The sequence below is a fragment of the Callithrix jacchus genome, chromosome 3 (assembly GCF_049354715.1).
Source record: "Callithrix jacchus isolate 240 chromosome 3, calJac240_pri, whole genome shotgun sequence".
Lineage (NCBI taxonomy): Eukaryota > Metazoa > Chordata > Mammalia > Primates > Cebidae > Callithrix > Callithrix jacchus.
Window position 1 is genome coordinate 107,613,429 of NC_133504.1, and position 27,387 is coordinate 107,640,815.

At 35.0% G+C, this 27,387-nt stretch overlaps 1 protein-coding gene across 1 annotated transcript in view; it reads right to left on the minus strand.

Moving 5' to 3' along the window:
• Positions 1 to 1,241: 1,241 nt before the first annotated feature.
• Positions 1,242 to 27,387, minus strand: part of MMRN1 (multimerin 1) — a 59,012-nt gene continuing 32,866 nt past the window's right edge. The window contains exons 6-8 of the mRNA XM_008992973.5: positions 19,914 to 21,899; positions 4,383 to 4,535; positions 1,242 to 3,148 (exon numbers count right to left, since the gene is read on the minus strand). Of these exons, the coding sequence (XP_008991221.2) occupies positions 2,727 to 3,148; positions 4,383 to 4,535; positions 19,914 to 21,899 (2,561 nt within the window). The 3' untranslated portion in view covers positions 1,242 to 2,726. The remainder of the gene's footprint in view (positions 3,149 to 4,382; positions 4,536 to 19,913; positions 21,900 to 27,387) is intronic.

The following is a 27,387-nucleotide window of genomic DNA, read 5'->3' on the forward strand; positions in this document are numbered from 1 at the left end:
ATCCCTATTGTTGAAGGAGGGGCCTGGTGGAAGGTGATTGACCATGGGGGTAGACTTCCCCCTTTCTACTCTCCTGATGGTGAGTGAATTCTTGTGAGATCTGGTTGTTTAAAAGTATGTGGCACCTCCCACTGTCCCCCTTTCCTCCTTCTCCAGCCATATAAACATGCCTACTTCCCCTTCACCGTCGGCCATGATTATAAGTTTCCTGAGGCCTCCCCAGCCATGCTTTCTGTACAGCATGTGGAAATGTGAGTCAATTAAACCTCTTCTCTTCATAAATTTCCCAGTCTCAGGTAGTTCTTTATAGCAATGCAAGGATGGACTAATGCATCCAGCTGTCTGTTTCAGCTCTTAGATCACACTCTCCTTTGGCAGCCTGAATCTAGTACTGAGTGAGGCTAGAGTATGAACTGCGGACCTGGAAAGAGAACACATTCCCTCAGTACCTGAGCACTGGGATAACTCCAGCCAAACCGCAAGTCTTATTTTTAGGAGCTCTTGAACAAGTGTGACCTGGGTTACCAAAACTGGTTTGAGAGGAGACTTCACAGCCTACCCAGCTCCCAAGGAGCTTGAGTCATTTGGCCAAAGATTTTGGCCTGATTATTTTGACTCAACACAGTACATTCTAATGGACAATACTTACTTTAGAGCTCCTCCTTGCAGAGTTAACCAAGTTTGTTAGACTGCATTTTTAAATATTCTGCATAATTATTATGAAATTCACAGGTGCTGTACTCTATTGTGCGTATATGTGCAATTTTGCTTAACCATTTGTCTGTTGCTGGACATGTGGGTGATTCCCACTTTTCAGCTATTCAAATAAAATGACTATGAACATTTATGTACAAGTCTTTGTATAGATGTATGCTTTCAAGTTTTGGCAAATTTGAACCATTTTCAAGTATATGCTATAAATAGAAGTTACTACTTTCAACTTCAAGACTAGAAGTATTTCAAAAATTGTTAATTTTGATGAGGATGTGTGGAATATAAGAGCAGTTTTTTATATCGATAAGACTATAGATTGGTTGTATTTATCAAAATGGAAAACTGTCTTCATCCTTTGTCCAGAAATTCTCCATGATTGGCTATACTACTGGGAAAATTACTTGACTTATATGTGCTTCTGATATATGTATATGAGTAATAATATGTAGTACAAATTTCATAGGTTAATATGTAATTCATTATGTTTTTGTGATCATTAAATAAATCCATTCATAAAAAAGACTTGCCATACCAAAACTTTTTTAATTATTATTTTTATTATTACTCATGAAAATCTGTTCTTCCCAGAAACATTTTGTCAAATATCTAAGGAATGTACTTTTAAGCATGTTCACTACAGTAATATTGTAATAATAAAAAATGGGAGACAACACAAATGCCCATGGATAAAAGATTAGTTAAATAAAATTTAGCATTATCTGTATGAGGCAATATAGAGAAAGGATGAATGTGGGCTCTGGAGAAGACATGGCCTGATTCCAAACCCTGTCTTAGCCCTATCAGCTCATGGGCCTTGGTCTCTGTGTCCTAGGTTCTTCATCTCTAAAAATCATGGTAATCATGCCCACTTTACAAGGGTTATTGTGAGGAATGAGACATAACATGTACAAAAGAAACAGGGCATAGTCAGCATCCCATAAATTGTAGCACACAGATTATGACTTACCCTTTAGAAGAAGAAGGGCAGGTACTGTCATAGAAGAATACTTACTAGAAAAAGACTTTTTCTCCCTATATAGATATTGTGGCGGGGGAGGGGAATGATCCATTCATATATTCTTAGACTTGAGTGTACATGTCCAACTACATGTCAATTACTATGTTATAATTAGAGAATTATAGGAAGAGAACAATAGTTAAGCATATATCAAGTTTTCAATTCAACTTTCTTAATTTTGACTCTGAATGAAAATCTTGGCCGGGCATGGTGGCTAACACCTGTAATCCCAGCACTTTGGGAGGCCAAGGTGGGCAGATCACCTGAGGTCAGGAGTTCAAGACCAGCCTGACCAACGTGGAGAGAAACCCATCTCTACTAAAAATACAAAATTAGCCAGGCATGGTGGTGTATGCCTGTAATCCCAACTACTTGGGAGGTTGAGGCAGCAGAATCACTTGAACCCAGGAGGTGGAGATGGCAGTGCCACTGCACTCCAGCCGGGGCAATAAGAGTGAAACTCTGTCTCAAAAAAAAAAAAAAAATCTTATTATGCAAAATTGATCAACTCAACAGTAAAGAGTAAAAATAAAAGTCTACAAAAGCCATTTTCACTTTTCAAGTAATTTACTTGAATTTGTGAATCTAGATAATGTATGTTATATGTTTATATACAGGAAGTAACAAAAGTTAAGTATTTTATTGGAAAAAACTATAATTGATAATATTGTGTGATTGCCGTTTTGTAATATTACTTTACATTGCAATGACTTAAAATGAAGAAATAAAAACAGGAATAATTACACTTACAAATTCACTTTGTTTTCTGTGCCACTAAATTTTCTTAGGATCAAGAACTTTTTCATATTCAGACATTCAAAAAGTATTCAAATTATTTTATAAAATAAACAGACATACAGGTTTACTCATATTAAAAAAGAAGTTGGTTTTCATTTCCTGTAGACCAACCAAAACAGAGCAGATGTGCAAGCAAAAATAAATAAAAACACTGGCTGTTTCTCTATAAAGGTGATAGTCTGTTTTTCATATTAACTTATGTACGATATAATAAGTAACCACTAAATGTAGTAACAGGGGGAAACTTGGCTGGAATTGTTCCTTTTGCAAGTCGCAGCCAGACTTCCTGCCCATAATTTAATTCTAATAAGGCATCCCCAGTTAAAACCCTATCACAGTGTATTTCACTGTCAATATTTTCAGACTCAAATGCAAGCTTGTCTATTCCATCAACTACTAAAAATCCAGAGATATGAGCACTAAATGACTCAATGGTGTACTTGAAAACATATACTCCAAGATATGGAATTCTGAATTTTCCAGTTCTTGGGGTATATGAAGCTCCATAATTGACGTCCAAGTTATTAAACAGGATAGGACCAGGTGTAGTCATTCCATATGTATGAGATGCAAAAAATGCCACCATGGGTGCATATCGGTAAGATCCTTTGGAAAAATCTGTTAGAGGAAAAAATGACAGGAGTTTATTTTCATGTTTTATCTTAGTTTGTCTTTCCTTATATCTTCATCATTTTTATCTCAGTTACAAAAAGTCTTAACAGAAGAGAAAAGGCCATCCATCATACTTAGCAAGGGTGTATGTGTCTTGATGCCTGTGTCTTCTCTTGGCTAAATTACTCTAAATTGTTTTGCCTCTTGGTGCCTCAGTTTCTCCAATAATCAGGACAGAATAAAAATAACATTTGCTACCTTCCTCACACAAGTGCCTCAAAGATCATTTGCATGTTGCTTTGATCTCCCCAGAGATAAAGGAATTCAAAGCACTCTATGATTATTATGGTTATGTCAATGTTTTAAAGCCCCTTGCAGGAATTGAAGCTGACATGATGTAGAAACAGTTTTTCCGGCACCTTGTCAAGCAGTTTCTAGAGGCAAAAGCAAAAACCATATAAAGTCATATTCACTGTAGCAAAGTAGACAAAGGCAATTTTCTGTGTAATTAATGCCAACGGTAGTTACAAAGGCTGAGATCTAAAGACAGACTAAAAAAATTACTTTTTATTATGCAGGATATTGTTACGGAAAAACTGATTTGAAATATATTTTTTGCAGTCATTAACATATTTTAAATGCTGCACATATATTCCTGTATGAAAATCAGAAATGGTGCACTCTTGAAATCCAAAGCACCCAATACTCATGAATTTAAATAAGTAAAAATGCCATCTTGTTTCACTTAATACATTTGAGCATGTTCTAATAGTTCTCACATAGTAAAAATGGCACCATTAGTTTAATCTTCACAGAAAACGTGTTGCCAAGCATGTATTGAAGCCTCATTTAAATGACCATACCAGACATAAATCAAAGGTGTCTCTCCTTAACTACTTGTTTGAGAAGAAAGTGTTTCTATCAGTCAGATATATACATCCATGATTTTTTAAGAGGCACAAGAGAAAAACTGTTTGTGAGGGGGTAGAATTTTCTATAAACTGCTTCTATATAGCACTATTGAAAATTTCAACAAGTGCATGTGAATAAGAATTTGCCTAACAAAAACACATTTCCACTTGTAAATCAGGTACATTATTTAGTAAGTTTCGGAAAAGTAAAAGGAATTGTCAAGGGGATCCCGATTAAGCAGCCTTAAATATTCATCCATAAATATTTTCAAAACATGTTTCTACTTATGACAACGAGCAAATCCAGAGATGCATATACTTTTTTTTACCTGGAGCTAAAGCATTTTCTTCCACCAGCTTGATAGTGCAGTTGTCACCAGTAAAAGGATGTCTGCAGGCACAAGTAAAGCTAGTTCTTCCATTTATACATGTGCCCCCATTTTGGCACGGGTGCCTACTACAGCTTGAATACTCCTCTGTTACTGAAAAAGAATCAAGGTAGAAGAGAATAAAGTGACCTATTTTCTTGATCTCAAATTGTAGTTTGCAGCAGATTAGGAAAAACACTGAATTTTAAGTAAGAAAAATGGGCTCCACAGCCCAGGATTCTTGTCGATGTGGTCACAGGACATCATGCAAATCCCTTAGCTGTGATCTCCATACCTCCTTCAGTAAAGTGGGCAAAATTCTATGATTCATTACAATTATTGGTGGGAAATATTAACATTCTTGTCAACTGCATAACAGAATAGAATTATCTAGATACAGATCATGTATATTTGAAACTGGTACATGATAAAGGTAATGCTTTAAATCACTAAGGAGGAAAAATGTCTATTCAATACATGGTGCTAAGGTATTTAATATATATAAAAACATAAATTCCACATATACAAAAACACCAAATGTAAAAAAAGTCCATATAATTGTATTACAACAAAAAAGAGAATAGCTTTAATAGCTTAAAAAAATTTTTTTTCAAAGTAAAACAAAGCAAAGCAAAAGAAAACGAAACCCAGAAACCATAAGAGAAAAAAATTATCATGTTTGACCTAAAAATTAAAACTCACTTGCAATGAAAGCCACCGTTCTCGAAGTTTAATGACAAGCAACAAATTAAAAGAAAATATTTTTAGAAAACATAACAATCTAATGACTTAATAACATATGAAAAGCTCTGAAAAGAAGAAAAACAAAGCATTCTCCCCTCAAAAAATGGAAAACAAGTCTGGGAACAGTGGCTCACACCTATAATCCCAGCACTTTGGGAGGTCAGGGCAAGAGGATAGCTTGAGCCCAGGTGTTTGAGACCAGCCTGAGCTGCATAGTGAAACCCCATTTCTAATTTTTTAAATAAAAAATAAATAAAAGGCCGGGCGCAGTGGCTCAAGCCTGTAATCCCAGCACTTTGGGAGGCCGAGGCGGGTGGATCATGAGGTCAAGAGATCGAGACCATCCTGGTCAACATGGTGAAACCCCGTCTCTACTAAAAATTACAAAAAAAAAATTAGCTGGGCATGGTGGCGCGTGCCTGTAATCCCAGCTACTCAGGAGGCTGAGGCAGGAGAATTGCCTGAACCCAGGGGGCGGAGGTTGCGGTGAGCCGAGATTGCGCCATTGCACTCCAGCCTGGGTAACGAGAGCAAAACTCCGTCTCAAAAAATAAATAAATAAATAAATAAATAAATAAATAAATAAATAAATAAATAAAAATAAGAAAATGATCTTGACTTGGGTAAAGATCAGAAGTAAGCTAAAAAAACAGAAAATGTGTCAGGCAAATCATTGAGCAAAACACATAAAAGCTCACTAAAAGTTTTAAAGTATCTGCAACCTCATTACTAATTAAGAAATAATAAATTTAGCTATAATAGCTATTTAAATATCAGGTGACAACACGGAAAAAGATAGATAGAAAATATTCAGTCATGTCAATATGAGGGAACATGGGCCTTTTCACATAATGCTGGTTGGAGCATAAACTGCTCTAGCTATTATTAACAGGACAATGTGACAATATTTATCAGCGTTAAAAAGGTTCATTTACTTTGAGCCAAACATTTCTACTGGCAGTATATATATACTCCAGACATATTTGTCCATGTACACAAAGATAATTCTTCAATTTAAAGTGATATCATTTGCATTAGTGAAAAATTAAATGATCACCCATGCAGGACTTGTTAAATAAATTACAATATATTCCACCGAGGAATATTAGACAGCAATTAAAGAATGAGGTAGATTCCCCAACAGATTTGGTTTACTGAAGACAGAAAGTTACGGTTCACACAGTATATATAGAATAATTTCATTTGTTGTGAAAGCTTCAAATTATGAATATGGTTATAAGCAAATGCATAGTTATGTAACTTCAGAGACAAGGTTGGAAGAATTCAGTGCTGACACAACTTGCCACAGTTACTCTGGTGCCACTTCATGGTAATGATGTAGTTTACCATCCATTCATTTCAAACCAGGTGATTGTTGATGATTTCTAATTTGGAAGTTATTTGCTTTAATATTTTTCTCATGAAATGAGATTTATAATTTTTTACATACATTTTGTTTCATATCCGTATAATTGAAGTTCACATAAAATGTGACCAAACTGGATGCCTGTATTATTAGAATTTTTTGCAAAGCAAATATATTATTGTACTCATGTAATGAGAAATTAATTAGAATGTCTTGAAATAGTCTTTGCAATATTCTATAAACTATTTTCCTTATTAAGAAAAATGTTAAAAATATTACATGTGTGTAATATCTTTTAACAAATATTTCAACTGGATAACATTCCTTTAACCTCATTTTGCAGCCACGTGAACAGATAATCAAATCCCTTCTTTGCTGCTCGTTAACATTTCCAGAGCTTTGCCCATCATTTTCCTGCTTTAAAAACATCAATGACTCTCCATTACCTGCGGTAATGTGCATATTTTATATAAAAATATTCGCTTCATTTAATTTTACTTTCTTTGAATTTAACACAGTGATCAACTCACAGGAGGGGTTTCAATTAATCTGTTTTACTAGGAATGTGTCAATTGTGCAGTAGAGTTGTGGGGAACACTAACTTATTTATGCAATTCGATCAGCTCTATAATTTTAATTTTCCCAAATATAAAAAAAATCACACCCACCTGTAACCTTGGCCCTGTTCAGGAATCAGGGATCAAAGCTGTCCTATGAGGAGAATTTAAGAAACTGTAGAAAAGAATGGATTTCTCTGCACTGCTATCGGCTCTACTCTGACTCTTCAGGATCAACGTATTTGCCTGCTATTTAATGTCCAGGAGCAGCACTTCATTTTTCTTTTCTGTATGTTCCATTGCTTTAGGAATGGGGTCCTGCCTTGCTCTAGTTCTTAGAGTCATTTCATATTTCAGAGGGTGCTATTTCACCCTTTTTTTTCCAATTTCTTTTTAGAGCCATAAGGAGGAGGGCTCCACTTCAGTTTAATTGAGGGTCTGCGTCTCTTCCTACGGTTACAGCAGCCCAAACTGCTTGAGACTGCACACAGCTTGGCTTCTAGGACATCTTTCCTGGTGCTACTGATTATCTGCCCAGGATGCCTCAGCCACTTGTCTGTACCTGCTTCGACTGCTTGTGTTTCAAGTTCCTTTTTGTGCCTTTTTTTTTTCTTTTTGGCTATTTTAGCTGTGTCTGGACTTTCCAATTCTTTGCCAAAATAATCACATTTTAGTATACAAAATCATGTCCATAGCACCGAGAACTGGACATATTGTACCAATGGAACCTAAGCAGAAGTTTATGGTAGAAATTGCTAGTTAACCCTACTGAAATGAACTTACACTTCTGTTAAGATAACACAAGCATTAAATGTTCATTGTCTATTTCTACATCTGTATTGCACTGTCTCATAACATGTCTCCTGTGCTCTGATGTATTGAAGCTTTCTAAAATCTCAAATTTGTTTAATTAGTTAATCATGAATTTATAATTATTATTGATAATAAAATTTATCTTATTACACATGAGTTATCATCTCTGTCCATAGAAACCATTCAGTTTGGTTCCATATGAGATGTTTTAGCATCCCTCCCCTATCTTTGTTATCATTTTCAAATTTATGTCTCATGCATTCCTCCAAGTTATTGATAAAAATACCAACTAGAAAAAAAATACCTAAAGGGTTAGTGTCAAGTACAGAGCATTAGAACAGACAACTAAAGACTAGCTGGCACTGATTTTCCAACTGAAGCTATTTGTACTTTGTTACATAATCAGTTAGAAATCAACTTTTGGCCGGGTGCGGTGGCTCATGCCTGTATTTCCCTGCACTTTGGGAGGCTGAGGTGGGTGGATCACCTGAGGTTGGGAGTTCGACATCAGCCTGGCTAAGATGGTGAAACCTTATCTGTACTAAAAATACAAAAACAGCTGGGTGTAGTGGCATGAGCCTGTAATCCCTGCTACTCGGGAGGCTGAGGCAAAAGAATTGCTTGAACCCAGGAGGTGGAGGTTGCAGTGAGCCAGGATCATGCCACTGCACTCCATCCTGGGCAACAGGCTACAAAGTGGGACTCCATCTCAAAAAAACAAAACAAAACAAAACAAAATCAACTCTTGCACACCACCTGATATATTTTTCTCCTTTATTATTAAAATACTTAAAAATGATTAGGTGCCTTTATAAGTACCTGCTCATATTCATGCTTAATAGGCTACTTGTTCTTGAATTAACAACAAAAATCAAACTCCGATAAAGTATCATTTTCTTTTTGACATCTTTCCTCATCCCTATGAGTAGAGTTAAAGACTTTAGTTCTCTCCATTTCTGCCTAATGCTCTGAAGTTCTCTTCTTGAACTTATCACACTGAACTGTAATTGCTCTGGTGTGTTTCTTACTTCCAACAAGAGTATGAAGTTTTACGAGGTCAGGAATCATGTTCTTTATTTCTTAAACTTCATACAACACTTATTAGCATAGTGCTTGACATATAGAAAATGCTAAAGTAGTATTTTTAAGAATGAATAGACAAATTACTAGAAGGTGAAATAGAATACTACATTCTTACCCAATTTTTTCCTTCTTCACAGTTTCTCAAAGGTCAAACATTTGACACTATGCTATCATTGTCGTGTTATCCTAGAGATACGAATCCATTTATTTATTTATTTAATTTTATTTTTGAGAGGAATTCTCACTATGTTGCTCAAGCTGGAATCTAGTGGCACAATCTTGGCTCACTTGACCTCTTGGGATCAAGCTATTCTCCTGCCTCAGCTTTCCGAGTAGCTGGGACTACAGGTGTACACCACCACACCAGGCTAATTTTTGTATTTTTAGCAGAGATGGAATTTCACCATGTTGGCCAGGCTGGTCTTGAACTCTCAACCTCAGGTGATCCACCTGCCTTGGCCTCCCAAAGTATGGGATTACAGGTGTGAGTCACTGTACCTGGAAGTAAATTTATTTAAGCAAACTGCACAACTTCTCTCCTTACCTTGAGCTTTAATAGACTTTAAACCCCTTCTTCTTCATTTTTTTTAATGGAGATCAGTGCAATTAGCTCGACAATTCTTCCAACTCAACATTCTACCTCTGTGCAAGTAGCATAACTGATATTTATAAGTTTCAATGTGTCCTGGTCTTTGCTTTCTGGACCTAATATGTGTTCTAGTTACAATTTTCTATTAATCCTACTTCATATTTCATAAATGTTCATATTAAATTGGAACCAATTGGCGAGCACCTTACATTTTCAAAGCACCCGGTCTTTGCTAACATTGGTCATTTTTTTAATTGTAATTACTTGATTAATGTATGAGCTTCATGAGAAGAGGGGCTGTGCTGAGTTTACAACTCTATTCACTCAACTTTTTTCAGTGCTCATTCAGAACGTACTCAATAGGAATTTGATGAATAAATAAAGGGATACATTGTGTTGATGATTTCTACTGTATTCTTACTTTTATTTCTATCACATATAATGTTATATATTGTAGACTTTTATTATTTTACTCTATATTTGATTGCTTACTTCTACTCAAAATCTTAATTTCTTCATTTAAACAATAACATTGTAGAGGGCAGATAACCAATCTCTGCTAGGACACAATGGAGTTTCCAACTGATTAGTGAGGGAACCTATCCGTTTGCCTCTTCTCCCATTTTATAATACACAGATGAAAGCAGTATAAAATCTATGACATAACTCTGATCCTAGGTAATATGCCCACTCAACATTTTCACTTTTCATTATTTTTCATCCTGATTTCAATGCTCTGTAAAATGTTTTCACTTCCATATTAATGGATACATTCTTAACTTTCAGTGCTATTATCCTTCCCCATTCATCAAAATTGTTTATGTCAAATAAGGTTTATCTTCCTATTGCTCTAGAAATATTTCATGTGCCCCTCGCCAACAGCTTCTAAGAATACTAATATTTATCTGTTTTTATATTCAAATTAATTGTTCTAATTACCATTCTGTTCTTTGGTGTATAGATGGATGGAAATATTTGTTTCCAACCATCTTTACTACTTTTCCTTCTAACTGTCAGTGTTTATTTTTGTTATTCTTTTTATATCATATCCATTGTTTCTTAATTGTTTTCTGGGATCTTTTTTCCTCAATCTTTCATACATTACTTAAAAGCACACTTAGTTCTGTCAGCAGTTTTCAGCAAATATCTTAGACCAGTCCCAAAGGATTTACTCCATTACTTGCTGTTAAACTATTATTCTGTTATCTTAATCCATGATCTAGAAAAGTGCTTTTATTTGATAGCATCAACTGATTTATCCTTTTTCTTTAGAGTCATAACCTTCAATCAAGAGAATAATCAAAAACATTGTCTGATGAATACATTGAAATATGTTCAATGTTCCTAGTCACTAGGAAAATGCAAAACAACACCACGATAAGATATAACTACACACCTACTAAAATAACATAAAAGATATCGGCAATGTCAAGGGCTGGCAAGGATTTGGAGCAATTAGAATTCTCATACAATATTGATGGAAATGCCAAGTGGTTAGCCATTCCTTATGAAGTTAAAATTATGTGTTTTATAAACAAACTATGCTACTCCTGTGTAATTATAAAAGAGAAACAAAAAATGGCATTCATTCAAAAACCTGTATGTGAAGGTTTATAGCAGCTTTATCCACAGTAACCCCAAACTGGAAACAACCAAAAAAAGATCCTTCAACTGGCAAATAGATTAGCAAATTGCATATTATACCATACACTACTCGGGAATAAAAAGGAATACATGCAAGAACATGGATGAATCTCAGATATGTTACATGAAGTGAAAGAAACCAGAATTCATAGCCTACATATTGTATGAATTTGTTTCTTAGATATTCTGGAAAAAAATAAAATTGTCTGGAAAGGAAACAGATCACTGGTTGTCTGTGCTTGGGAGTGGGAACAGGGTTTGACTACAAAGGTGCCTGAGGAAATCTGGGGTGGTGATGAAATTGATCTCTGTCTTGATTAGGTGAAGGTTATATGACTATGTATTTGTCAAAACTCGTAGGCTATCCATCAACATTAGTGCATTTAATTAAATGTAAGTTATACCACAAACAAGTAAACTCACATTGTTTCAAGTCCCTTAATTTCCTACCTAGGATTTCAAAATCACTAAACAATATTATAGTTCATCATCTTCCTTTTATTATTGTCTGTAAAATTTATTTTTTTTACCACATGTAAGTTCCCAAAAGTAATCTCCCTGCTCTTTGAATTCCATTTTATCCCCATTAACTTTTCTAACTGATGCTCTCATTTTCTCATATCTAGATGATTATAGCAGTTTTAACACCACTTTGCCTGCTTCTAAACAAACCTCATCCTATAGCTGTGAAATATGCTTCCCTAATTACAATGAGATATAACTGCACACCTATTAAAATGGTAAAATAAAAGATATCGTTAGTGTCATTATTCCCTATTAAAGGTCTCATATTTAAAATTTTTTAAATTTTTTGGACAAATGTTTTGGGCAAAGTTAACGTGCCCATGTGTATGTATGTACACACAGGTGTAACACTTGGCCTTTTCATAAGTTGCTCAAGAAAGCATCAATTGATACTCTCTGAAGAGAAATATGTACCAAAATGTCAAGAAAAAATAAAATAAAATAGAACATTACACTGTTGGATAGGTACACCTTCCACTATAAAATTCATTTGTTTTTAGACCAAGTCTCACTCGGCCGCCCACGCTGGAGTGCAGAGGCACGATCTCTGCTCACTGCAACTTCTGCCTCCTGGGTTCAAACGATTCTCTTGCCTCAGCCTTCCTAGTAGCTTGGATTACGGGCGCATGCCACTACACCTGGCTAATTTATTTTTAGTAGGGACAGGGTTTTGCCATCTTGGCCAGGCTGGTCTCGAATTCCTGGTCTCAAGTGATCTGCCCCCCTCGGACTCCCAAAGTGCTGGGATTACAGGCATGAGCCACCACTCCTAGCCTCATCAAATTCTTCTAGAACAAAATTACAAAGCTTTCTGACCCAGAACCTTTCTTTCTACTCCTGTCTGTTCTCAGTTCCTTGCAGAATTCACTATTTTTCTAACAAATAAAGCCAAAGCTACCATCTTGTTTAATAACAAGGTAACCTGCTCCCAGCATATCAAAACACATCCCATAGTATTCTGATTCCCCTTACCCTTCTCTTCTTTTGTAAAATGCATAGCAGTTTTCACCTTTTAACATACTGTTTAATGTGTATATTCATTTATTTTTTTCTCTTTTCCCTCTCTAACCATGCAAGAGTATAAACTTCAGGAGGGCAGCATTTTTTTTAACATTGTGTTATAGCTAAAGCATCTAGAACAATACTTGATTCCACTTAGCGCTTAATTAATATTTGTTGAATTGAGTTGAACAATTATGAATCATTATAAATTTCAAATAATATTCATAATTCTAAAAATAATTCATTGGATCCTAAAACAAAAACTGCTTTAAAAGTCTTTGCACAACATTTTAAACTAATATAATCATGAATAATAGAAATTATCTTATATCTTTATTGTAACATCCATCTAGGAAGGTGTTTTATAAAGATCCTCTTAAGGTGAATCTGCAGTTTCACATTTTCAAACAAGTTTCCTTGTTCAAGTAAATGACTAAATACACATAAAAATAATTGGGTACAAGCAATTTCTTAGTTGACAATAAAGTCACTGAGTTTAGATTATATTTAAAAGGTAGTGTTGATGTCTCATTACTATTCAGATGATGATTTGGGATATTGAGTATTTTTTATAACTTCCAATTTATTTTGGCAGGCCTGAAAAATGCAATAGTATGCTAATGTCCACATCAGCTCTGCTCATGCTACTGTTTCGTTTCTTCCTGATATTCTCTCCTCACTTCTCTCTCTCCAGTTATGCTTTAGAGGTTGCCATTTCTCTGATTCTGCTCTATGTGAGTTCGCTAGCTCAGCTTACCCACACCCAGAGTTTCCAAACACCATCTTCATGCCAATACCTTTCAAATCTGTATCTCCACGCAAATTTCAAATCTTAACACTTGTTTAAGATTATAAAGTCTGGAAAACAATTCTGGAAGGAGGGTTGATTAACTGTAAAAAAAAATGCTTTACTTTTTCGTAAAAAGTAAAAAACAAAAAGTGTAGTTTAGTACTTTTATCATTCTGGCACAACATGTGATAATTTTCTTTCATCAATTGCTTTATTTTTCCAAACAGTGTCATAATTTTACTGGTAATTTGAGTTTAGGGTAAAGATACATGAGTTTAGATATATTAGTATTGATGTCAATGGAGTATCATGTGATATTTTCCTCTAAAACAATGCTGTCAACATAATCAGATTTGAAAAGTTCTAATTAGATTTATATCCTAAAATAATTATTATTTCTTTGAAGACCTCAATTTAAGCTGTGAATAGTAAAACTGGCAATTGAAAACTTAAAATATGTTTTTCAAACTTCATATGCAGTTAGTATACGACACAGCTATTATTTCTATGCTGTGATTTTTGCCAGGATGAAAATATCATGTTCACTTAGATCATTCCATAGCAAATTTACAATCTATAATTTAACAATCCTGGCATCTTCCTTTTCATGTTTGATAATCAATAAGTTACAAAATGATACTATCATGTACAATCTTAAATTTGTAGTATAATGACCAGCACAAAAATATATGTTTATTGCATTTAATTTTCAGATAAGTTAAAAATCAAATTTAGTTTCAAATCCTTGGTGCCAAAGAAATAGTCTATTGTTGGGAAGTAGCTCCTGTGATTCTTACTTGGGAAAGAACCCAAGCCTGTGCAGTGACTGTATAAATGGAACCTAGTATTCTGTCCCATTTCCTTTTTAATGTCAGAGCAAATGTTAGAAATTTTGGTTCAGAAAATGTGATCATAAAACATCTGGGTTTCTGACTGTGCACTGTAGATAGCCTGGCTACTTTATTGAGGACAAGATGATGGAAAAGGTTGTCAATTTTGTCAGGATTCACTCTTTAGCTGTCATCATCCTTCCATATGAAGTGAATCATGTGGAAATCTGGAGGAGTTTGTTCTTCTCCCAGAGAGCCATGAACAAAAAGTAGTTCATTTACTATTCTCTTCAACGCTGATATGTTTTATTGACACAAATTGGGGAGGCCATCCCCAGAAGACAGGCCTCCTATCCCATTCTGACACAAAGAATATCTTTAATATAATCCGCAGAAAAGAGTGAACATAGCAGGCCAGAGACTGCTATCTTTAGAAAGGCCTACTTGGAAAGTTTTGCTGTTGGTTAGCATCTGGGAACTTGACTTCTTTCCATTCCCTAACTGATAAGTGTCATTCACTGTGCCCAGACTCTGTACAAATAGCATGGGTTATGCTGAATATCTACTTCCCTTCTGAGAGTCTGGAGTTTTGGTATGTCCTCTGCAGAGGATGCTTTTATGAACAGCCCACAATAAAACTCTTGGGTGCTGAGTATCTGATGGGCTTGTATGGGCAGAACTAATGTACACGTTACTAATTTTGTGTATGTGTATGTGGCTAGAAAAAAAGAGCACACCAAAATGTTGTCCTCCACGGGAGGGATAAACATAAAAAAGCCCGTGCCTAAATTTCTCCAGACTCTGCTTGTATATTTTTGCTTAACTGATCCTATTATGATCTTTTTTCCATAATTCACCACAGCTGTGAACACTATGGATATGCCAGAGCCTATGGAAGCTTCTATTGAATTACCAAATGTGTGCATGCTTTAGGTGGCCTTCTAAAACACATCATAAATTGTAAATTGAAGCAGATAGCTTTCAAAATTTAACAGGCTTATATTCAGCCATTTTATACAGAAGAAAACCTATTAGTTTTATTGAGATATATTTGAAAATATTTTTATAATATGGAAAATCATATAAATAGTAGAAAATTGTTTGGAGAAAACCATTCTTTTGGCATTTTTTTTTAGTGCTTATCAATGCACGTTTTCACACAGTCTTTATATTTTGTATCCTATTCTTTTTGATTTATCATTGTATCATGACCATAGCTGTTACAAGCACGTGCTGAGTTTAAAACAAAGTGACTTATAAAAGTAATAATAACAATGAAATGTCATGTTTGTAAATTGTGTTGGCACATAGAAATAATTATATATCAAGTATTAAGTAAAAATATTGAGAAAATAAAAACACATACATTGAATATAGCTAAGAAAATTGCATCACATAGTAATAACTTAATAATACACTATCTGCAGATTATGTCCTTGATTCTGAAAATAAATTTATGAGGTTTGTAAGTTTTTCTGATTTTATAAATGAGGAAATAAAGGTCTAGAAAAATAAATGACTTATTACAAATAAATATATTGCTAGGCAGGACTTGAACCCTGGTGTCCTGATTCTAAATTCAGGGCTCATTAGTCATCACAACTGCCTCTATGCAGAGTCACAAAATTTAGAAATTTTTTTTTTTTTTTTTTTTTTTTTTTTTTTTAAGACGGAGTTTCGCTCTTGTTACCCAGGCTGGAGTGCAATGGCGCGATCTCGGCTCACCGCAACCTCCGCCTCCTGGGTTCAGGCAATTCTCCTGCCTCAGCCTCCCGAGAAGCTGGGATTACAGGCACGTGCCACTATGCCCAGCTAATTTTTTGTATTTTTAGTAGAGACGGGGTTTCACCATGTTGACCAGGATGGTCTCGATATCTTGACTTCCTGATCCACCCGCCTCGGCCTCCCAAAGTGCTGGGATTACAGGCTTGAGCCACCGCGCCCAGCCTAGAAATGGTTTTAAAGTAATATAAGACAGCTAAATATTCCTAGGTCCTTATTTTTTCTCTCTTAAATAGCATATATTCACAACAATGATAATATTTAAAATTACATTTTAAAATTCTACCAAGTGTTTTATAGAAAGTAATCTTTCTTGGGAGTACAGGAATAATTATTAATAGGAGAGGTTTATGAAGGAGAGCTAAATTGGTAAACATTAGGGAAAAGATTGAAATAAAAAGTCAATGGTGTTACAAGCAGGAGGTGCACATGCTCCGCAGTGAGCTGCTGACATTGTGTTAAGGCAGGATTCAGCTGCTCTTGGAAGGGCAAGCAGCCAAAACTCTTTGCAGGGTAAGTCTGCCAATTGCTGTACAAACAAATCTTCAAAGATGAAATAAAAACCTCTTGGTGTCTATTAGAATATTGTTTAGAAACAAATCAAATATTTAGCAATTGAACCAGAATAGCTTATCATCAGTGGCCCACTAAGAATCAGAATTAGCATGAATGAACATAGGAATGGCTCAAAAGGAAGTGACAGGGATGAGTATTCTGAATTTTATCCTTCTTCTTCATCAGTCAAAGGAAGACCTTCTGTCTATCTGATGGTGACTGTCAATAAGTACCCACTGGCCATATCCCAGAAAAGCCAAACTGAAAAGTAGCACTTCTACTTCCTCATGTGCAGAAACAAGTTGTCAGCATTTGGATCTTCAAGAAAAGCTCCCTAAAAATATCACCTCTGACCATATGGAATATTCAGATATGGCCAGACTGAAAAACATATGACGCGTGGAACAGAAACAGAAAGAAGAGAAAGGCATGTGAACACACTCTACAGTCTCTTTGAGCATGTGGTTGAGGAATGAGCCCTATGTCTAGCTGACCAGAAGCCAAACTCTATCACTTACTATTTGCATGACCATAGGCAGGATACTTTAGTTAATGTCTCTGAGGGTCCGTTTACTCATCTTCAGAATGAATAATAATACTTACCTCATAGGTATTGTTAAATAAAGTTAGGAATACTGGTAATTTGCACAGTGTCTGAGATATAGTAAATGTTAATGAATGGTAACCAATATCATATTATTACAGTATTCATATTATCAGGCTTTAAAATAAGTTATGTTATTAAAATTAAGATTAAAACACTGTTTATATTGCTTTTCTTTCTATATACTATACATGTTTTGCAAATGATGGCAGCTATAATCTGAATAATATGACTGAGATTCATAAGGTGATGATAAATAATCTTCTGGCTTGAGTTATGTGGGACAGCAAGGTGGCTATATGATACATAATATCAAAGATGAAATGAAACAGCCAAATTTAAGCAGTGTGTCCCACCACTGGTATAAAACAGGGTATCAAAAGAAGTAGTTTATTCTAATATTGCTCTAGTCTTACAGGAGAACTTAGCCTGAGCCCACAGGATTTCATCATCTTTCATAGACCTTACCTGCTGAGCTACCCAGTGAATGACATCAGTTCTATGGTCCATGGAAGCATGGCCGGCTTAATGGTCATGAAAACCATGCACCCACTTAAAAGGGTCCTACACATTATGTTGCTGGCTGGGCCTGGCATAAAATGAATATCTACCTTGCACATGGGAATTGGGCCAGCATATCTTTATTACCTTGACATCATTACTGGTATCTTTACTGAGATAAAATAAAGAACTTTCATTTAATAATTATATTTGTTATATAGGCATATAAATAAATTCTACTCTCAGTAAATAAAGGAACAGTAGGCAATTTTATCAAAGCATTATCAGAAAAGAAGACTCAAAGCTGAGCTGTTTCCTATTATTAGCCTATTAAGCCCAATATTGAGTCAATCCCAATAAGTATATAGATACAATTTTATAAGGTACTAACATGTATTCATTATATTATTAAAGTTTGCAAGTTCTTATGTTCTGTAAATGTTTTTGCCTCAATTTATTTGAGGCTATTTCAATTTTATACTTACTATAACAATAGTGTACGTACACATATATGCTTAAAAAATGACATAGCTTGCCTTGTGTATGGTCACACATACTGTTTAGCTAATTGAAGATCATGATGAAGTGTCCACATGAAGACCAAAAATGGAAGTAACATGGAGAAAACAACTCCTTATATTTCCCAAAATTGTTATTATAAGAACATCTTATACTGAGACACTACCTTTCTCTGGGAAACACACAAGTCTAAATAGTTTGCTTTATGTTCCTAAAGAAGTAAAATTAGTCCTATTGGTCAGATTAATCAGGGGAAGTCATAAATAAATATACTAATTTAAATAGTGGAGAAAATTAAACTCTATTATTCTGTTATTTTTAATATTATCAAAATATTCATACATTAAATATTGAGAGTCATATTATGTTAGAATAATGATCATCCTTTGTAATTAAAAAGCAATAAAGTACAAAATTTATACAAATGGGCTGTAGTTTAAAAGCAGACTCATATGAGAAAAGCAGAGCCATTTCTTTTGGTAAGAATGAACATTCTTCTTTTGAAAAGATTATCCAGCATTACTTATGTGACAAACATATTCATAAAACATTTCTTTCATACAGAGGTACTATTATGCAATTTATATGCACCACACAATTCCTCTTTCTTCCCAAATCCTCAGAAATGTCTATCTAGGTCTCTCTCTTCTCCAAGTGTTACGCATTACGGCTGTAAACACAGCGTGGTTTTTTACAATGATGCAGTCTTCAGCATATCTCTGCTAAAGACCTCAGCAAATCACCTGTTGGAATCTCATCGCTTAAAAGGAAGAACCTAAGGACTAGAGAAGTGAACTTTTTACCTAGTGCTATTAACTAACACAGAAACTTACTAATACAACTAGGACCAGAATCAAGATTTGCTGTTTCTCAAATCATTTTTCTTGACACTCTCCATCTGTTTCTGTTGATAGCAACTTTCCAACATTTCTCACATCTGTCTTAGAGCTTCCTCTATGGCTCTTGACAATATTCATTCAACAACATCCCTAATATCACCTCTGTAATCACACTACACACTATTGCTAGCTTCATGCTTCTGAGCTGCAGCTCTTACCACAACCAATACACTGATACAAATTTCCAGACACCCTACTCTTTACAAAATCATATCTAAGTATCTTAGCTTGGCATTGAAGGTGTTCTATGATTTACCCAAATCTATTTCCTGGACATTCATGGTCAGATGATCATTCAACAGATATTTACTAAGTTCCTATTGCATATCAGATGTGCCAAAATGAGTAAGTCTGGTCTATCAAAGATCTCCTTGCCTAATAGTTTTGTTTAATTACTTGTGCAAAGCAAATTGTCCTATAGAAGCTAATTTATTTTATAGAGGGCCAGTCAGAAAAATTTTAAAAACATATAGCCAAATATACACTAGAAATACTTGTTTTGTATTGATGCCTAAAATACCATAAGATAGATTCAGATTTAAACGTGTCAGTGATCTTCACAACTTGACTCTCTACCCAAGTTCAAGTATGTAGTTTTATGTTTAATGGTCTTGCTCAACTGTACAGATGTATTAAATATCATTTAAGTAAAAAAAGAGGTTAAAAGTTACTTTTCAGTAATAGCTTACCAGGATATATTATGTTGTCTGTGTTTCTTTGAGTCCGGCCTATCAGGACAGTGGTAAGATTTACCGTTGGTTTCTTAAGTGTATTAATTTTCTTCAGCAATGATTTTGCTTGCTTCTGAGACTTGGCATTTGCCAGACTACCAGGCAATGACTGATCTAAACAACAAGTTAAATTAGATAGGACAGCTTGAGTTTTTATTTCAATTATTGATTCTACAAATTCTGTCAGACCTTTCTGAAGAAGTTGAATATCTGGCATGTAACGTTTTATCCACTTAGGTATGGTAGCATTCAGTTCTGACACACTTGTAGAAGCATTGTGACACATTGTTAAAACTTCAAGAAGAGTTTTGTTAAGCAAAGAGAAGTTAATTGAAAGATGGATGGATTTTACTTCCAGTGCCTTGAACCTGGAATTTAATACTTGCAGTTGAAGAACCCGATCCCTCTCATTTGTAACCGCACTGCCTTTGTTAAGTGAAATATAATAAGGTATGAGTGTCTGGGTAACTTTAGACTCAACGTCTTGCAACCGAGTTTCAAAAGTTTTGGAAATCTTGATGGCTGAGAGTATTTTTTCTTCCAAATGACTCACAGTTTGCTGGTATTTTCTCATTTGGGAAGTGGTTTCATTGAACATTTGATACATCTTTTGGAAGTTGGACTGATTTAGTTTCTCATCTCTAGGAATACCTGCAAGGGTCTTGGCAACTTGCAAAACAAGGTTATATCTCTGGTTGTCGTTGACCAAAATCTGAATAGAATCATTCAGACGTTGAAACTGAGGAATAAATGTCAAAATTGTTTCCATATTGGAAGTACATTTATGATGGATCTCATAATTATCTTTAATAGTACTTAAAGTCTCTTTTAGGACATAGTTATCTTGAATGAAATCAATGGCATTATTTACAATAGTCATTGTTTTATTTAGGCCGTCTTCCATTTCTAAGGCATATTCACTGATACGTCTTTCTAAGGCATCATCACGACTCTGTACTTCATTTCTAAGTAAGTTGTGTCTTTTTGTAAGTTCTTTTATAATAAAATTTAGACTATTGACAGCACTAGTCAGATTTTCTATCTTTTTCCTTGTCATTACTGCTTCCTTTGGTTGTTCATGTATCACTGTCTGTCTGAGTGATGCTCCCTGCTCAAGCAGGGGTTGAAGGATCTCCATATCATAAGTCAAATCATTTAGTTGCTCACTCATTTTATCCATCTTATTGTCCATTGGAAAGATAACCTCAGCCAATGTTTGGTTTAACACATGTAAACTCTCTTCTGTGTCCTTAAGTTGAAATTTAAAATCATTTCTGCATTTGGATAACATGTCTTTACATTCACCTCTGAGAGACTCTTTCTCCATCTCCAAAGAGATGGTGAGATTGTTAATCTTGCTTTCTTGAATGTGCAAATCATCAAACATTTGCAGCATCATCAAACTCTGCTTCTTTATATTCTCATGTAAAGTAGACATGTACTCAGTGACATTATTGCTAACTGATTCAGCAGCTGGAACATTCTTCTGGTCTGATACCTTTTCAGTTGGTAAAAGCTGCTCATGTATTTCCTTCATCTCTGAAAGAGTTTTATTGAGAGACTCATAATACTGAATGCTTCTTGAGTGTTCCTGTTCTAGAGCACCTTCTAAATGAGCCTGCTTTACTTCTAGTTCTTTAATAGGCTTCTCACATGTAAGAGTCATTTCTTGCCTTACATTTACAATGTGATTCCTTAGATCTACTACATCAGTCAAAGTGGGCCGATTCTCTTTCATTAAAACAAACTTTTGCTGGGCTGCTACTGAAACCACAGATTCATTAACTCTTTGAATTATTTGTCTGGTGCTTTCAAGGTCCTCTGATATACTCGATACAGTCTTGAAGAGCTGTGCTACAGTTTCTTGCATGTCATTTTGAAGAATGTTAAATTGTTCTTTTACTATGTCTCTTATCAGTACATTAATGCTTTTGGATTCTAGACCTAAAGAAATAAATAATAAATAATACAAAATTTTAATTATATAAGACTTTAAACATCTCTAAAAAGATAAGTTTAAGACTAAACATTAATAACATGTATAATAAAAATACTACTTAACTACATTTACTTATAAAATTTTTTAAATGACTGCACTTTATAAAAGGTGATCAATTCCTTAAATAATAAATCTGAGAGGAGACATCACTTGCAGAACATACTAGAACCACAAAACTAAGTAAGGTTCTTTGGACAAAAGACATGAGGGAACTGCTACTGACTTCAGCAATACACCCTGTGTGCAATAATTTTAGGTCTAGTTTTAGTTTTGTAGGAAAATAAATGGCTGCCTTAGTAAATAATTCCTGGTGTTAGCTCATGACTATATTATTAGGTTTCTAGTAATTAGGTTTCAGAGTTTATGCTTTGAGATTATAAGAGCTAATAAATTGACTGAAGAGAAAAACCTTAATGAGATAGATTCCCAAATGAAGAAAAATGAAGTAATATTCATAAGATTTAATAGTGGTTTATAATAACAATATAAAAAATTAAGAGGTTTGGTAATTTCAAAATTAAGTCTTCCTCCAATGAAAATAGGAATTCAAGATACATCTGACATTTTATCATAGTATGACATTAATTTTTATCAAAAAGAAGAAAACTTGCAAGTAGTGAAATGCATAGTACTAACTCAAATGTTAGATTACATGGATTAATCATAAGCCATAATTGCAGTAGTCTCTAAATGTAACATTAAAAAAAGGAACAGGAAAAGTGTACTGGACTATTCACAACTATTAATATTCATAACTGTTTAAAATAGGAAATGACTAAAATTGTAAAATCTTTTGCATACAAAGCCAAAAACTGAAAAAAATATATACACTAGAGATATATTTATACTATCTAGTGATGAAGCGCACATAAATGGAAGATATATCCATTCAAATTCAAAATATAATTAATATGGTTTGGCTGTGTTCCCTCCCAAATCTCCTCTTGAATTGTACCTCCCATAATCCCCACATGTTGTGGGAGGGACCCAGTGGAGGTAATGGAATCATGAGGGTAGGTTTTCCCCATGCTGTTCTCATGATAGTGAGTGAGTTCTCACAAGATCTGATGGTTTTATAAAAGGCAGTTTCCCTGCACGTACTTTCTTTCTTGCCACCATGTGAGATGCAGCTTTGCTCTTCCTTTGCCTTCTGCCACGATTGTGAAGCTCCCCCAGCCATGTGGAACTGGGAGGCCATGAAACCTCTTTTTCTGTATAAATTATCCAGTCTTGGGTATTTCTTCATGGCAGTAAAAAAATGGACTAATATAGTTATTACCAGTAGAGTGGGGTATGGTTATCATTAGAGTGGGTTACTGCTATTAAGATACCTGAAAATGTGGAAGCAACTTTGGAACTGGGTAACAAGGAGACAATGGGAACAATTTGGAGGGCTCAGAAGAAGGCAGAAAGATGTCAAAGTTTGGGGCTTCCTGGAGACTTGTTGAATGGTTTGGACCAAAATGTCGAGGCTGAGGTGGTCTCAGATGGAGATGAGGAACATATTGGGGATTGGAGCAAAGGTGATTCTTGATATGCTTTAGCAAAGAGACTGGTGACATTTTGCCCCAGCCCTAGAGATCTGTCGAACTTTGAACTTAAAAGAAATGATTTAGGATATCTGGCAGAAGAAATTTCTAAGTAGCAAAGAGTTCAAGAAGTCACTTGGGTACTCTTAAAAGCATTTACTTTTATTAATCCACAAAGACATGGCTTGGAATTGGAGCTTATATTTAAAAGGGAAGCAGAACATAAAAGTTAAAAACTTTGCAGCCTGATGATGCAATAAAAAAAAGACCTATTTTCTGAAGAGAAATTCAAGCTGGTGGAAGAAGTTTGCATAAGTAACAACGAGACAAATGTTAATTGCCAATACAATGGAGAAAATGTCTCCAGGGCACATCAGAAGTCTTCACAGCAGTGCCTCACATCACAAACTGGGAAATCTAGGAGGAAAAAATGGTTTCATGGGGGCCTTGCTGCTTTGTGCTGTTTTAGGACTTGGTGCTCAGTGTCCCAGCCATGGCAAAAAGGGACCAATTTTCAGCTCAGGCCATTGCTTCAGAGGGTGCAAGCCCCAAGCCTTGGTGGCTTACCCATAGTGTTGATCTTAGAGGTGCACAGAAGTCAAGAATTGAGGTTTGGGAACGTCCACCTGGATTTCAGAGGCTATACGGAAACATATGGAAATTCAGGCAGAGGTGTGCTGCAGAGGCAGAGCTTTCATAGAGAATCTCTGCTAGGGAAGTGCAGAAGGGAAATGTGGGGTGGAACCCCCCATGTAGAGCCTCCACTTGGACACTGCCTAGTGGAGCTGTGAGAAGAGGGCCACCATCCTGCAGACCCGAATGATAGATCCACTGACAGCTTGCACTGTACATGAGGAAAAGTCACAGACACTCAACACCAGTCCATGAAAGCAGCTGGGAGGGGGGGCTGTACCCTGCTAGGCCACAGGGGTGGAGCTGTCTACGTCCATGGGACCCACCTTTTGTATCAGTGTGACCTGGATGTGAGATATGGAGTCAAAGGAGATCATTTCGGAGCTTTAAGATTTAATTGCCCCACTGGATTTCGGAGTTGCATGAGGCCTGTAACCCCTTTGTTTTGGCCAATTTCTCCCATTTGTAATGTGTGCATTTACCCAATGCCTATACTCCCATTGTGACATGAAAGTGAATAACTTGCTTTTGATTTTACAGGTGCATAGGTGGAAGGAACTTGCCTTGTCTCAGATGAGACTGTGGACTTCTGAGTTAATGCTGAAATGAATTAAGACTTTGGGGGACTGTTGGGAAGGCATGTTTGGTTTTGAAATGTGAGGACATGAGATTTGGAAGGGGCCAGGAATGGAATAATATGGTTTGGCTGTCTCCCAACCCAAATCTCATCTTGAATTATAGTTTCCAAAATACCCATGAGTCGTGGGAGGGACCCAGCCAAAGGTAACTGAATCATGGGGATGGGTTTTTCCATGCTGTTCTCATGATAGTGAAGAAGTTTCACAAGATCTGATGGTTTTATAAAGGGCAGCTCCCCTGCACACACTCTCTTGCCTGCCATCATGTCAGACATGGCTTAGCTCCTCCTTTGCCTTTCACAATGATTGTGAGGTCTCCCCAGCCATTTGGAACTGTGAGCCTGTTAAACTTCTTCTAGTTAGTATAAATTATAACATAAATTACCCTGTCTTAGGGATTTCTTTATGGCAATATGAAAATGGACTAATACAATAATCAATGACTGTAATGTAAAATACATGCAACGTAATGCAAAGCATTTTAGACAGGAAAGTCTGTACCACAGGATATTGCCATGAGTTATGGCTACTATGTAGTCTATTCAAGAGACATCATCCTAGCATTAAAAAAAAATAGACTCTACATGTCTTCATTTTGTAAGTAAGTTTTAAAAAGTACTTAACCTACATGAGGGACTTATATAAATATATGTGAAAGAGTGATTATTAAAAAATAGAACAATGTATTGCTTCAGCATCTTGATATTGACAATTTTATACAAAGACAAAGCAGTAAATTTGACAATTTTAGTAGATAAACATTTCTCTGGAAATCCTACACCCTAAAGATCAATGTTGCCAGATTTAAAAAAATGGAAAATATATTTTATTTTACTTTTTATAAACTTAGTGGAAACCAAAATAAGTTTAAAAGTCTGTAAATATGTATGTAATGGAAAAAAGAAAACAAAACATGAAATATGGAATAATAATCAATGACACACAGCACTAAAGTACTAAGGAAAGGCTAAATGAATTAGAAAAAACAAGCCACAATTAAGATAAATTACACAGAAATAGTTCTAGCTTTTGTATCAAATAACATAATCACATCAGAAAGTTTTTAAAGTATTTTTATCTTCTACATTTTGCTTAGCATTTTACCAGTCACCCATTTATTCAATAAATACTAATTAAGTACATTCTATATGCTACACAGAGAAAGTAAAATTTAGAAAAATAGATTTCTGGTCTTAAAAACAGAATATGTTAGTATCATTGAGTGTAAGGTACTATTCAATTGTAATAATAATATTACTCTTTCTACAAGAACATTTAGTCATTTCCAATTAGTTAAAAAATGACTTTAATTCTCATCATATCAAGAACTTGATGATATAATAAAGTATTTAACATTCAGATTAGATCTTCTTTAAATTTATAACCTTACAGTTTTTTAAGACTGAAAAGGTACAATAAAATTTAAGCTTTATTGAATTTATTAGTTATGACAATGGCAATCAAAGTTTCACTTCAGCAAACAAAAAACTACATGACCTGAAAATCATAATAACAATAGGCACAAACCCTGCAGATAGATAAACTCAGTGCAAAATCTTCATAAACATAATTAGGGGGAAAAACAATGAAAATGAATGATATGAATTACTTTAGCTGTTACACATTAACAGTTTTATGGAAAAATACATTGAGGAAAGTGAAAAATCACAGCAATGTCTGAAAAGGTATTAAACAGATTATTAGCTTAAAAATGTTGTTTTGGAATAAGAAGCTTTTCAGATAATGCTTCTACAATTTGTTACTAAACAAGCATCTGTGCAAGAATCTGATTTTGCAAGAACATGTCAAAGTGCTTTATGTCAATATCTGAGTGGGCACATCATTTTATTCTGCTTGATTTTGTTTCCTGCGACGATATGTTTCCACTTTTTAAAAAGTATATTATATTCGGTGACTTAACAGATATATTTGATATCAGATACCTTGGCATGCCCCTTCTGTGACTGGGAATGTATGGCCTTTTAATAACATTTAGGTACCTCTTAAGCTATCTACCTCCTCTTAAGGAGTTGAGACATTTGATTCTCAACAGTTTCTATGGCTACTGGCAGATTAAGAAGTGTTTTTCACCTTAGAAGTGAAATAAACAAGGGAGGAAGCTGTGCTTTTGCTAGGCAAGCACAGCACCTTGGGGGTGGGTTTGGTTTTTGTTTCCTGTAAGAATATTCATTAACTACAAGCCTTCTGGTTTTTATAATTAATGACTGTGCTCAGTACACAATTAATTCTCTTATTGAGAAGGGAGTTTCATTATTGCTGCTGTTGCTGTGAGTGTATGATTTTTCTCCTATGTCAGTGCCAGATTCTTTGTAGTAGGTTGGTAGGTCACAAAAAACAGTTGACAGGCTAATTCTCTGAGGTCATGAGAACCAAATCTTGCTAAACAAATCTCATTCAGATGGTTATAGTCAATTACATACTGTTTCTATTTGACTTCTTTCTCTTGCTATCACTTCACAGGGGAGAAATGTTTCCTTCTCATGCTTAGCATTGGTAAGTTTGGGCCATACCAGATATGTAGGACAGGGTCTTTCTTTTAGTGGCTAAGTAGCAGCGATTATTTATATGATTAAAAAAATCATAATTGTTGTTGGGCTATGTAAGTATCTGTA